This window comes from Taudactylus pleione, unplaced genomic scaffold, assembly GCF_031769625.1.
Source record: "Taudactylus pleione unplaced genomic scaffold, aTauple2 ptg000370l, whole genome shotgun sequence".
In the NCBI taxonomy this organism is placed as follows: Eukaryota; Metazoa; Chordata; class Amphibia; order Anura; family Myobatrachidae; genus Taudactylus; species Taudactylus pleione.
The window spans coordinates 6,265,328-6,280,044 of NW_028284771.1; the positions used below are offsets into that span (position 1 = coordinate 6,265,328).

The 14,717-nt window shown below is 40.7% G+C and overlaps 1 protein-coding gene across 2 annotated transcripts in view; it reads right to left on the reverse strand.

Moving 5' to 3' along the window:
* Positions 1-14,717, reverse strand: part of FAM81B (family with sequence similarity 81 member B) — an 83,214-nt gene that overhangs the window by 1,147 nt on the left and 67,350 nt on the right. For both annotated transcript variants that reach the window (XM_088444680.1, XM_088444679.1), the window contains exons 6-8: positions 12,910-13,016; positions 10,595-10,730; positions 1,512-1,707 (exon numbers count right to left, since the gene is read on the reverse strand). In XM_088444680.1, the coding sequence (XP_088300806.1) occupies positions 1,512-1,707; positions 10,595-10,730; positions 12,910-13,016 (439 nt within the window). The remainder of the gene's footprint in view (positions 1-1,511; positions 1,708-10,594; positions 10,731-12,909; positions 13,017-14,717) is intronic.

Sequence of the window (14,717 nt, forward strand, 5' to 3'; positions counted from 1 at the left end):
CTTGGGTCCAGTAGCACCTAGATCCTGTCATTCAGGGTAAGTGATCAAACCTGATTGTGTGTGGTTAGCTCTAAACATGGTCACAGATACTAAATGAACAAATAATGGAAATCGGGACAATTAAATTGATAATCCTAAACTGTTCACTGTCTGAGGAGGCTGCCTGGAACTGTGAAACGCGTTGCAGCACAAGTACTGATTTTATCATGTGATACTGTGTTTTAAAATAACTTAGTTTTTATTGTTTGTACTAGAGAAAACATTTTTTTTATTTTCATCCAAGACAATAGTCACATGGTTTTTGATGCCATTGTGTTGTGTAATAAAAAAAAATTGTTCACATTTAATTTTGTTCATTCCTGTTTTATTGCATAGCTTACTGCAGTGAGTAAAAGGTTTTGTTCATTATGGTGTTAGCTGTCATAAATATTAGAACAGTCTCAGAATAAGAATTTTCTCTCCTTCCTGCTGTGTGAGAGACAGTTCAGTCATGGCTTCAGTGTCACAGACACATCATTCCATTTGGTTTACGTTTTATTTCCTAGATACCCTCCATTTTTTGTTCAGTTCCATAGTAAAAGTAAGTTTTGTAAGTTTCAATAGTAAAAGCACTTTCTCTTCTTAGGCTGCAATAGTAAGGGCACCCTGTTTGGTGCCACCCATATTTTCCTATTCACTGATAAATGTCAGCAACCTGGGTAATGTCAATATTACCTGGTCACTCTAGATCAGGGGGAAGCAATAAGTGACCATCCAGCTGCTGTGGGACTACATATCCCAGCATGCCCTGCTCAGTTTTGCTATTGGCATATGCTAAAACTGGCAGGGCATGCTGGTATAGGTAGACCCATAGAAGCTGGAATGCTGCGTATTGCCCTCACCTGCTCTAGATACTTACATAAATTAAGGGTATTTTTCCAGTCATGCAGTCAGGGATGAAGGACAGTGCTGACATTGTAGGTGAAGGCAAGTTTATATAGCAGTATTTTATACAGTACCTGTTAGGTCATATGGAACCCTGCAACCCAAAATCCAGGCATTTGTCATCAGGTTTCCAGGAATGAAAATAACCCCAAAAATGTATTCACAAAGAATTATATGTGATAAGAGAAAAGCATGGCAGATTAATGTAGGATTATCAGAATATTTGCATTTGTCACAGAAATGTCATTATGCATAATACGTGACATTTTTTTTTACACTGCTTTTTTTTGTGACAGAAAAGTATAGTTGTGTTAAATATTAATTTAGTATAGAATTGATAATTGTGCACCACATATATGTGCTCGACTCAACAAGCTCTTCTTCCAACAATGTTATTAAAAAGAACACTTATTATCCTACCTCCCACACACTCATTTAAATGCATGTCGGTTATTGCTGTAAATCTTTGATTTTTTTAATGAAATGCCAATGTTCTATTTTACCTCAGTGAATGAAGTATAGTGGTACTTTGGATGATTAGTGACATACTGTAGTTATTGTACAGCTAGGAGTGAGAAATGACTTGCCTGATCTGTATTCACTTTTCATATTCTCCATCTCATCCCAGATGTGGCTTTCCAGTTTTGTAATTCGAGCAGCCATTTTGTCTGCTGCATGTTTCAGCTTGTTGATTTTAGCTTCAAGCCTTTGTATGTGATCAGTGTTGTCAGCTTTCACAGTAAGGTGGTGTACGTTTTCCTGCAGTCTCTTCTCTGATGCATCCTGTCAAAACATCCATAGGTTAGATTCACTGAGATTCTGAGACAATTATTAAGATGCCATGTTGTTTAGAGTCGTGATTAATTGGCTAAAATTACCAAAATATATTGTTAGAGATTGCTTTAATTTAGTTTAATTGTAAAACAAATCATAACAAGCACACGTGTACAACACCATAGACAGGCGTGTGTTATTGATACTTTCTACTCATCAGAGGCGTAACTAGGGTCTGTGGCACCCAGGGCAAGATAAAAAATGGTTAACACCCCCCCCCCCCCCCAAAAAAAAAAAACTGAGCACGTGCCAAAAAATTGGCAAGGCCACTAAAAAATGGGGGGGCATCAATATGACTCCACTGTTTCTTGTCACTTTGGGAACATTCCTTTCCATTCCATATGCACCTTACAGCCCCCAGTAGTAGTGCCCTTTAGTTACTGCCCCTTATACAGTGCCCCCAGTAGTAGTGCCCCTTACACATGAAAGACACAGACACACACAACACTATACCACAACACCGCTTGGCACTATGGGAGAGATGTTATGACTTCTCTCCTTCCACCCACTGCAGGAGCTGGAAGGCGGTGCTCAAGAGTGAGCTCCGGCTGTCGCTGCCGGGCGCCCTCTGATAAAAATCTCAGTGGGCTCCCAGCAAATGGAGTAGGCAGCGCTGGCTCTGGGTGCAGCAGCCAATAAGAATCTGCCTGACTTATTGGCTGCTGCTGGCTGCTCCCGAACGTCCACTGCGATCGACAGACTGCAGATATGCAACCAATCATAATTGACGTTTTGTACACTACACTGGACCACACTGATCTGGACGGTGGTCTGGGGGGGCTCCCAGCCAGGTCCGACAGCGCCCAGGGCACATGCCCTCACGACCCCCCCCCCCCCCCCCGGTTATGCCACTGGTACTCATTGGTGTTTTCTGATTAAACAGCCCTTTGTGAGTCAGGTCTTCAAGACCACTGCTGCGCAGGTGGCACCTTACTGCTCAGGATTCTGGCAGTTCACTGCTGGCCAACAAGTGATGTGACAATGAAAGTGGTTATGGAATTATCTGCATTCACCATAATTGTTTTGTTTTTAAAATCTTGGCATATACAGTATGACCAATGCATTTAGTAAGTGGTTGTATTTAAACATTGGCATATCTAGTGTATTGTAAGTGACAACAATGCACTTAGTGAAATCATTATATTCATGATGTATTATGAAGATGCCGTTTTAATCCACTGAAATACATCAGCAAGTGAGCTTAGCTATAATGAGTTATTTGTTCTCAGAAATGTGTAATTAAAAGAACATGCAGTACCATTAAAGAAATCATTAATTAGGGAAAGTGTATTACGTTGTTATAAACAAGAGTAGGAGACGATCTGTATGCCTTGTCTTCAAGCCTTGTACATCTGATGTATATGTGCCTTTCTATGCTTTACATTCTTATCACATCCATTGTATTACTATTACGTGTTGTTATCCTTTATCGAACCAAGGACTTTATTTCTCAATCCTGTACCTTGATTGGAATATGACACATATGATATGCAATGACCTAAAATGGAACGTAAGAATTACCCTGATCAAATGTGCTTACATTATATGAGATGTGGAGAGAGCTGGCACAACCAGTAGGTGTACCTAGACAGTTCCTTACAACAGCAGGGTATAGCAGATACCTAAATCACCAAGGGATCTATTTACTAAGTAGTGTTAGGAGACAGAGTAAAAAGTGATAAGGTGCCAGCCAATCAGCTCCCAACTGTCATTTTTCAAATGCAGCCTTTGAGATGACAGTTCGGAGCTGATTGGCTGGCACCTTATCACTTTCTTATCACTTTTCACTCTGTCTCCTAACACTACTTAGTAAATAGACCCCCAAGTGACATAATGTCACTTATTCAGTGTGGTGATTGTCACTGCGGCACCCCCACTTATCTGTGGCTGCTGTCATGAAGCGACTTCAGCCAGCAGCTACTTTCCTGTGCAGGTGCCGGCTGCTGTTCCTCCACATTTGTGATGGAATTGAGGGGCTGGCTCTGGACTCCGCAGTGCTCCAAAGAAAGAATAGAAGATGCCCCCACTCCACACTAAGTAAGATGCAGTGTTCAGAACTCACGTAGCGGCCCTGGGTGTAAGGAGCACGTGATACAGAAATAATAACAGTTGTCACTGCTGCTGGTGGACAGCCGCATATGGCTATTGTAAGGCTGTAGTGTTACTGGCTTGGTACATTTGCAATGAGGTGAGGTGGACACATGAACCATACAAAATAGAAATCTTGCTGGCAACCTCAACGATCCTTCCATTTATATTTACTGAACCTCCTTCCACTTCTGGTTCTCGAGATGGTTGTCACTTTTGTGCAACACAGGCACTCAAATATCTGCTAGCTTGGAAACGCTGTATGTAGGCCAGGTCTTTTCATTACCAACACACTTACAGCTGGACACTTGTTCCCCATGTTTGGCGGCATGAGATGGTAACAGTGCTGGTAACAGCAATGACCGTTGAACCCGCTGGGCCCAGCAGCTGAGATGGTTTTCAGTAGATCTTCTACACAAGCCCTTGGTGATCGCACTAATCTGCACCATTACTTTCTTCACAAATTCTAAACGCTTTTATATATTTGTGAGAAGCTAATTAAGTAGGGCAAAGAGCCAAAATCTAGCACAGCCATCACTAACTGCTGTCAGAAAACCACAAACACATTTTAGTTACAGGCATATAACTATAGTTACATAATTCACGTGCAACAAAGCCTGTTACTTGTCTTTCCTGTATCGAGCATAATTTCACTATAAATGATGATACTCAAATACAAATTGGTGAATCTGCCAGTAATGTCTGTGCATATATACAGATTTGGACAAGAACATAATCAAACTGTCTAGTTTACCAAAGTATAAATCTATCCAGTAATGTACAGCAGCCCAAACACCGCAAGATGAGTATAATGTTTTATCAAAAATAAATACAGTTTTAATATTGTAATCAAATTTGCATTAATAAGCAGTAGCCCTAAAAATCTGGAATAATAAACCTTATATAAACAATGGGGGGAATTAAATTGTACGCTATGTGCCACCGGGCATTGTGGCGATTCCTAGATGCGCACAAATCGGCTTGTTACAGTAGTGCCGACTTTGCAAGTTGTCCCTCACACCTCTATGGGGTGTATCTGTATATCCACATGCCTAACTGGCATTCATAACAGGCTTCCAAAACCAGTCTTCACAAAAAACACGCTTTTAAAATATTATTAAAACAAATTAATCCATGCAATGGCCAAATAAGAAATGAAAAGTATATTATAAAAAGTGCAAAGAGCTGTAAACCCCTTGTTTCATATTCCTAATTGGCTTTTAGTATTCCGTCTTAATGATGGTCTGTCCACCGGCAGGAAATTCATGCTGCAATGGTGACTTATAATGGCACTTCTTTAGTGCATAAAACACAATTCAGTATGGGTACTTTCTGTTTACACCTGTCACTCACCCAGCTGGTGCTACACTTGCTGGTGACAACAGTTCTCCCATGCGGTGCAGGTCCCCTTTTCCCCACATTCAGTGGTTTGGCTTGCAGTAGAGGCTGCCTGGTGGTCTTGGGCGTTCTTGCCACCACTGCCATGTGCTTCCTGGTTGTTGGAATGAATAACGGCCACTTCTGGTTCTGTGTGCACCCACTTCTGGTGTTCGGGGCGCTTGCATGTTGTGGTGTAAGGTTGTACCAACGCATTTCACCTGCCTATGGCTTAGTCAGGGATGATCCCAGTGGATTGTCCACATTTTTATCCTTCCAAACTGCTCTCTCTCTCCTTGTTTTCTCCAGATTTTGACCAGTTTTTGATTCCTTTAACGCTCCTTTCCCTCTCTGACTATCACAACCAAGCTTTCTTACACCACTTTATCTACTTTCCTCTCATACCATATCATGCCACTGTCAGGATGTGGCCTGGGATCGGCCGCTACTCACCTCTGCACCAGCATCCTTGGGCTTAGGTGTTCAGTCGCTGATGGGTTAGGTCGGGAAGATGTAGAGTGACTGCCCAGACCAATTGATTCCTATTGTTCTGTGCCTTCACACCTCACATGTCCTTGGCTACACGGCACAGCACTTGCTTTTGACAAAACTGTGTGCACAGCCTGGGGTGGGACAGTGCAGATTGGCCAATGTTAAATCAGACATATGTAACAAAAATATGAACTGGAGCATAATCATAAGGAACAAAAGGTCTCAGAGAAGCACAAAATACTTTTCTAAGTATAACATCAATAGATCATTTGCTGATTAATCCACTCCAAGGGAATGGGTAACGGGCAACAGGGTTAGGATAACGACACCTGGCAGTATGTATCCTAACCCTCTCCCCACCACAACCCTCCCCCCTTAGTGCCTAACCCTCCCCCTAGTGCCTAACCCCACTACTTACCTTCGGGATTCTGGCGGTTGGGATGCCGGCACCAGGATTCTGACAGGTGTCTGGATGCCGGTGCCGCCATTCTCACTGCCGGAATCCCTGAAGTTGGGATATTGATCGCATCCTAACTTGGGATAGAAGTAAGAGATTAGGACATATCAGATGATTGGCCTGAAGGTAATACACCAGGGCCCCAGATGGTAATGCCCAATGATGACCAGTTATCAAATATCAAGGATCAGCAAAGTCCAGTACAATAGCAAGGGCAACATTTACTAAGCAGTGTTTTTCAAAACAAAACCTGGTTTTGTTTTTAATATTATTGCCCTATAAATCCAATGCCATATAAAGTAGCAGGGACCAATCAGGATTAAGCACAAGAGTGGAGCATATATAACGTCACCACAGTGTCCAGGATGAGAAGTCCTGTCATGAAGTAACTATTGCATCTGAGCAGATTGAATAAATGTATTCTACCTGCCAACCCTAACATAAAATAAGCGCAGTCACCTGCGTTTCCTAATACAGGTTGAGTCTCCCATATCCAAATATTCCGAAATACAGAATGTTTTTGGCAGGACTGAGATAATGAAACCTTTGATTTTTGATGGTTCAATGTACACAAACTTTGCCTAAGGTACAAATGATTAAAAATATTGTATAAAATTACCTTCAGGCTGTGTGTATAAGGTGTATATGAAACAGAAATGAATTTCATGTATGTACACAAACTTTGCTTGAGCCACAAAATTATTGAAAATATTGTATAAAATTACCTGCAGGCTGTGTGTATAAGGTCTATATAACACACAAATGCATTCTGTGTGTATATTGGGGTCCCATTCCCAAGATATTTCATTATGGTATGCAATTATTCCAAAATACGGAATATTCCGTTATCCAAAATACCCCTGGTCCCAAGCATTTTGGATATGGGAGACTCAACCTGTATATATTCTGGGATTCCCCTCAGCCTACAAGAATTCCTGCAAGTTTGATTTTCTAAATCCTTCTACTAGTCAGAAAGATAATGTAGTTGCAAGTAGTTATCTGCGTGTTATATTCTATTTCATACCCCCACAGGCCTTCAATAAGCAGGTCCATGCAATTCTCTGGATCACACTGGATCCCAATACTGCAATTTGAGATTAAATTATTCTTAGTAAGTAGGGCTTTTAACTTAATATATACAGTACATATTTTAAGACCCACAAACATATCCTCTGACCTTATACAGTTTTCATCCATTTAGTTCATGAGCATTCACCATCTTGTGAAGAAGCATAGAAAGAAATTATACACAAGGACTTATTCAGCGTTAGCAGCAAATAAAAAAGGTGCAATTTGCTCTTGGAGGAAACCATCTTGTAGTGCTTTTGCATGTAGTGACCAAATACTGGCCAGCTTTGTTTTTACACGTAAATTTAAAATTACGCTAGGTCACGCCTCTTCCCAACACTATCTATGTCAGTGCAGATGTTTCTTTTTTGTCTCTATTTTTTCTCTGTATTGCTCCTAACTCTGCTTAAACCCTAGAATCCTATGATTAATGTATATGGGTATAGGACAGACCTAAAGCATAACATATCCGAGTTCTTTTGCTGCCAGGCCATGTCCCACACTGAAAGTGACTTAACACATAATCCTATGCACCCCAGGTTCATGCTATAAATTTACTACAAAGTAAATGGCTTTAACCACTTGCCTGGTGTGGACGCATCGTTTGCGACTACACCAGGCAGTGCATTAATATCAGTGACGTGCGGTCAGTGGTGGATCTAGACTTTACTATTAGGGAGGGGGGGGCGGTTTAAGAATGAATACCGACTCCTCCCCTTTCTAATTATTGCTCCTCCCACTTACAGTCCTGCCCCCAAAGTGAGTTTCTGTGGTGTCTGAAATTATAATACACAAAGGGGATAATTCAAATGTTTTTTGACGCCGATATTTGCATATCGCCCGACACTTTAGACAGGGCAATATGCCAATGTTTGTTCTGTGCCGGATTCTCATTTTTTGTGCTAATCAGTAGGGGGCGAGCAGAATTAATAGGCGTCCGTGGCATGCATGGCTGATTGGAGCAACAATTGAATTGCTGCGCAGGGCCCCCAAAAAACATTCGAATCGACCCAAAGTCATTTACCGACTTCAGACTGTTATTTCAACAGCTTTGGTCTACCAGTGGGAACTCTGGCAACCCAAATAAGCATTACCCGAGAATATTAATTGACACAGAATACATTATTGCACACTATTGCTCTGTTCCTGGACATTGCACTCTACTCAGATACCAGTACTGCCAGCCTAACTACATCTCTGAAATACATATACTGCATATACAACCTAATATATATGTCACAGGAGCCCCATAGACCTCTGATCTCCAAAACACAGTGAGACCATAAATGTATCCATGCAGTACATTGTGTCACGTAAAGTATAGACATTGTGTTAATTTCCACAAACGCCACACTAAAGGATCCCCCCTTACCCACACACATATACATAATACACACATACATCACATATATATATATATATACACGTAACACACACGCATAACATATATACATAACACATACATATATATATGTAACAAACACACATGCAAAAAAAATCCTAAACTTATAGCAAATTTTTAAAACAGGAGCCTTTTATTTATTTTACAATCACCAATGGTATCTGCAATACACATATTGAACTCCACCTCCCTTGGATCAGCCACTGGATGGTCCTACCTGATGGCGGAGGGTCCCTCCCTCTTCAAGTTCTAACTAAGTGGTCTGTAATGTCTACCACTCAGTCCCAGTCCTGTCATCATGTCAGTTAATTTTTTCTCTCTATCCACATGCTGGGTTGCTCCAGCAGCGGCCATCTTTGCAATGGGATTTGTAGTTTATCTTTACTGCTCAGAGTCACTCCACTTCTCTGGCTGGCTGGGGGCCATCTCTCCACCCAATTGTATGTGCCCAGCGTGTCCATTGTCCTTGTCACGGCTGACACTTGTAACTGGCCCCAGCCTCTGCTGCCTGCAGAATCAGTAGGTGGCTGTGTGTGGTACGGGGGGCGATCGCCCTGATCGCCCCCTCCCCTGGATCCGCCACTGCGAGCGGTGAGGTAAATGGCTGGGGAGGCACACATGTATAAAAACAGATTTAAATCAAAACTCTGGAGCATGACAGGGAATATGACATGTCCCTGGTTAACATAGTCACTAACAATGCGACCGGTCAGTAATGCACAGTGGGCAGCTGTCGGAATATAATCTACCAGCAGCTACTACTAACAGAGGGACCTCCCGGACCCTCTGCATACCTGCACCCTCCCCCAGTGACTTGCCGTGCTGCCGATCACTGCTGATCAGTCAGCATGGCAGGACACACTACCCAGCGGCTGCAGAGAGCAACAGCTGCCGGGAGAACGCAAATTAATCGATGACCGATATTAAAACTTTGATGTTAAATTTGTGTTAAAAAAAAATTATATATATATATATATATATATATAATGTCAGCAGAGGAACTTCCTTTTGTGTAGAGACTCACTTAGTTTCTACACAGAAGGAAGTTCCTCTGCTGATACAAACAAATTGGTGGACATCATATTTCCATATCTGGCTATTTGCAGTCTATAATTATCTCATGTTTGGTCCTAGATGTTATGGGTGCAATACTCTTCCTAAACCATTATGGATTTTTGAAGGAAGCAAGAAAATCACTGACCATCCTATTACCGCACAAGTTGCACTTTGACAATTGTCCATAATATGTAACCAAATTGAGATTAACCACTGAAGAAGTCTCTTTGAGATGAAACGTGTAGGAAAACTGTTCATTGGACCCACTCTGAGAATATGAAATTGTGGATATTGACTCCAACAAAAGGGTGAACTGTACATGTTCAGATGTGGGATTCTTATATGTATCATTCATTGTTTGTAAATTGTACTTATTAAGCTAAGTGTTTTAGAAAAATAAATACAATTTTGTTTTTATAAGGGTGTCATAAATTATGTCAGTAATCGTTTAAAATGACTCTTTCACATATGATTGTAGCCATAAAGGTATACTTGGTAGAATTTTTTAACTTTTGACTATCTTTAATACAGAACAGCGCCCTCTCAAAGATATTTCACCCATCTTAACCTCTGGCCTCGCTAACAGGTCTTCTTGAGAGGTGCAACCAGATAGGCGCAGGAGAGAGTTTTTTTTTAGGAGCCCACATAATTTTTTTATATATAGAATTGTGTGGCATAAGTTATACATAGATGTTCTTGACCTAATTCAATCATTTAAAAAAAAAATTATGAATGTTTTTTTGGGGGAAAAAAGTCAGTTACAGTAAGTGGTTAAAAGCTCTTTAAAATGAGGATTTTAATATGAAGGTAACCATTTCCATATGGCTTACATGAACACTTGTATTGGGAGGAAACTGGCCAATTACACGCTATAAATAATACATAGAGCTACTTACCATTTTTTCGGTCACTTCATTACGGAACTGCTGTATGTGCCGAGACTGCTCTTCTGCTGATTTATCTAGTTGGGATTCTATCCACTTGTGTTGATTTTGGATTTGTCCCTGGATATCCTCAAGTAAACCTCCAAGTCTAAGAACAGATAATACATGAAATGGAAGCTTTGTTTGTATCATTAAATGATGGACATATTTGTCAGACAAAGAATAAAAGAAGTCTTATAAATCTAGGAATCATCTTTACCATTGGTGATGCACAGCTGACTTATACACCTGTTATTAAGCAGAATTTTTGTAAAAGGAAGTTTTAAAAAAAAAACTGCCCTCAAATCTTGTAGTGCTCTTACTGTAAGTACATTTATAACGGTGTCTTTGGAATAAAAATATTCTGTTGATTTTTTCTTTTGCTCCATACAGATGTATACACCAAGCCTCAATACACCATACGGCGTAAGACACCTACTGCAACAGAGCCGCTCCAAGAGGCGTAGCCTACCATCTTTTATGTTCAATTTTGTATCTAATTAACATCGCAGATGCAGCGAAACACCAAAGTGTACTACAGACACTGGGCTGTGACTTAGCCGCACAGGAAATGATCGGTGTAATCTAACAAAGTAGTTTTGTTGCTTCTAGTTGTTTTATTTATGCAAATAAGATACATTTTGAGCGAAAAAGATGCTCGGCGTGGGCGAGTCACCCGGGACCTGGCGTGCCTAGTGAGGCTATTTGGCGTGACTGAAGCCACTATATATACACCAAGGGGTTTGTTTAGTAAGTGTTGGGTTCTAAAGTCCAGGACTGCTGATCGTGTTTATGCCAGTAATTTAAAAGGGCAATTATTTTAGTGGCACAACACACCTAGTAAGTGTTGCCCTTTTAAATTTTGGGATCCGGTCACATGGTCGACAATTACCATGTCCACATTCATAATGTCAACATTAGAATGCCGCCAGGTAAGTGACCGCTGGGCCACCAAGAACATTGGGTCAACGTTCGATCATGTTGACATGCCATACGTGTAGACATAATGAATGATGACATGCTAAGCAAGTCAGCATATCAACCATGTCGACATGAGAACTGTTGACCTAACATACCACACCCTAAATGTCTGATATACGCATGATCAGTCTGGGTTTATAACCCTACATTAGCAAATAAACCCCCAAGTGTTCTAGATATTTTTAATCCTTGACCTTCCCTTAGAACAGGTGTTGCTATTCTGATATCATAGGTGTGTAAAACAGTTACTACATGTACCATGCGTGCACAGAAATGTCACAGCCTCAGACCCTACATTACTTTGGACATTTTGTATGTTCATGGACACATTTCACAGTTTTACAAAGTTTAACATATATAAAGTATTTTAAAAATATATATTTTATTTATTTTATTAAGTTTTACATTGTTATTCTTTGACAGAGGGAACAGAGAGGGTATTCTTTTGGTAGTATAGTGTAAATATTGCTTTATTACAAATTTAATACCCAGGTTAAAACAGATAAATATCACACGATACAGTATATTGGTGCTGATTATTCCGTGCGGCTGTGACGGTCTGCTTACTACCTTATACTAAGGCGAATGTCCGCCTGTTCTTATGCAGAAGGCCAGGCCAGATCTGTCTGCCATCTGTGTGCGCACACCACATACGTGCGCAGAAGTCTGCCTACACTCCCATAACACGCTTATGAGACGGATCAGTTCTGTGGGTTTGCATGGTTGCTGCCCAGAAACTCCCATTTCACGGAAAGAGTGATCCTTCAATGGACAGATCAATCTGCCTGAACTTCCAGTGTCCATCCATGTGCGTATACATGGTACGTTACATGCGCTGTCTGTGATTGCTTTCTGCTACGCACATCGTTTACTAGACCTCACCTATCCAGTCTTACAGTGCACACGGGACTTTATCTACAGTGCTTTTAAAGTGGGCACATCACCTACACACAGAGGAGGTGGTCATTTGGGATATTAATAAGGTTGCAGCTTATCAATGTTCTAGGCCAGCAGCATACTCGTGCTAGTGGTTTAATAATCATTAGATCAGCCACAAAATAACGGTCTATACTACAGTAGATGTAGCTAATGGGTCCTTGAAGTCTTGGGGTATTCCACTACTTGCAGCATAACAAATGTTTATCATCTAATGGAAGAGAAAGTGATGCAGCTGGCACAGACGTTCTACGTTTCTGCTTCTGTATTTTGCATTGATTCAGTCTCTTGTTTAGTGCCAGCCAGACATCTGATAAAAGCATTTTCTTTCTGTACCGGACTGACTGAATTAATGTAATTAAAATACCTACTTGAAATCAAGAAGTTGGATCTCCTGGCGTTGCACCCCCTCCGCGCTCTTCACTTTATTGTTCTGTTCAGATATAGATGTTTCCATTTTGCCTAATAGCTGCATTACCTAATAAAAAGACAACAGGGAGCAGTTCATGAGTTCTTACATTAAATACGCACCATTTACTGAGAGCACTCACAGGGGAGAAGGAGCTGAGTGTCTGAGGCCTGATATAACATTGGAGCCGCAGTGTGACAAAGTCTCACGTTAGATATTTACCTTCTACAAATAGTTTTATGTTAGTGGGACTTACACTATCTCTGATTAGGAATGATAAAAGATGTCGGCCCTGATGTGCAGCAGCCACTTCTACGTCTTGTTAAAATCTGAGATGCTGCAAGTATATTTCCAAAATGTATATGCAGCTGAAACATCTAACTTAGAAAATGCAAACATTTTTCTTAATGAGACAGTTCTACCAAAGCTATCCACCCAGCAGAGGGAATGTTTAGAAGATAATATCACAGAGGAGGAAGTTCTCATGGCTATTAAATCGCTCAAATTGAATAAATCACCTGGCCCTGACGGCTTTACAGCAAATTACTATAATGTCCTAAAAGACGACATTACACCTACACTTACCAATTTACTGCAACAAATCTACTCGGATAACGTTGCTTATCCCTCATTTAACGAGGCAACAACAATCCTGATTCCCAAACCAGATAGGGATACCTCCTTGTTGTCTTCATACAGACCCATTACTTTGCTTAACCAGGATTCTAAAATCTTGGCAAAGATCTTATCAATTAGATTACATAATATGATGCCGACAATCCTTACCCCACATCAACTAGGATTCACAAAAGGCCGCCAATCGGTGTTGGGCATTCACTTGGCAGTTGCAGTTTTGGCCTCCTCCCCAGTGGATCAGAGATCTTCCACTATTCTATTGAGTTTAGACGCTGAGAAGGCCTTTGACAAAATTCTGTGGAAATATCTGTTCCTAGTTCTGGATGCCAGGGAATTTGGTACGTCATTTATTAATATGATCAAATATCTTTATTTGAATCCATGTACTAAGTTACTTGTCAATGGCCTTCTCGGCAACACATTACATATGTTTAGAGGTACGAGACAGGGGTGTCCGCTCTCACCCCTTTTATTCAATTTAGCACTTGACCCGCTAATCCGTTCTCTTCAAGATTGGTCGCTGTTGTGTGGTGCTTCCATTGGAGATTCCGAATTAAAGTTTATGGCTTTTGCGGATGATCTCATGCTTTTCATATCTAATCCAGAGGTTAGTTTGACCCCCTTGTTCGAAAAATTGGAATGATTTGGTCACATTTCTGGATTTACTATTAACTTTACCAAATCTACGGCACTAGCTTTGGGTAATAGACCTTTTAGACCTAGAGACAATTTAGGAGGCTTAAAATGGGCATCATCTAGCATACCTTATCTGGGTATACAATTACCCAAGAATATTCACAACCTATATTCTTTAAATGTTACCTCGATAATAAATAAAATTTGTGCGGAAATGGATAGCTGGCAACATTTTCAGCTTTCTTACCTAGGAAGGGCCAATCTAATAAAAATGATAATTTTCCCTAAACTGCTATACCCTCTACAAGTCCTCCCAATACTTCTCACTTTAACTGATATTAAAAAGATGGATGCCGCATTTCGGAAATTTATCTGGAATAAGAAAAAAACAAAACTTAGTTTGAAAATTCTTCAACGCTCTAAGGAAGAGGGGGGAATTAACTTTCCCCATACTCTCCTTTATAACCAAGCTGCAATCTGTAGATACATTCATGACTG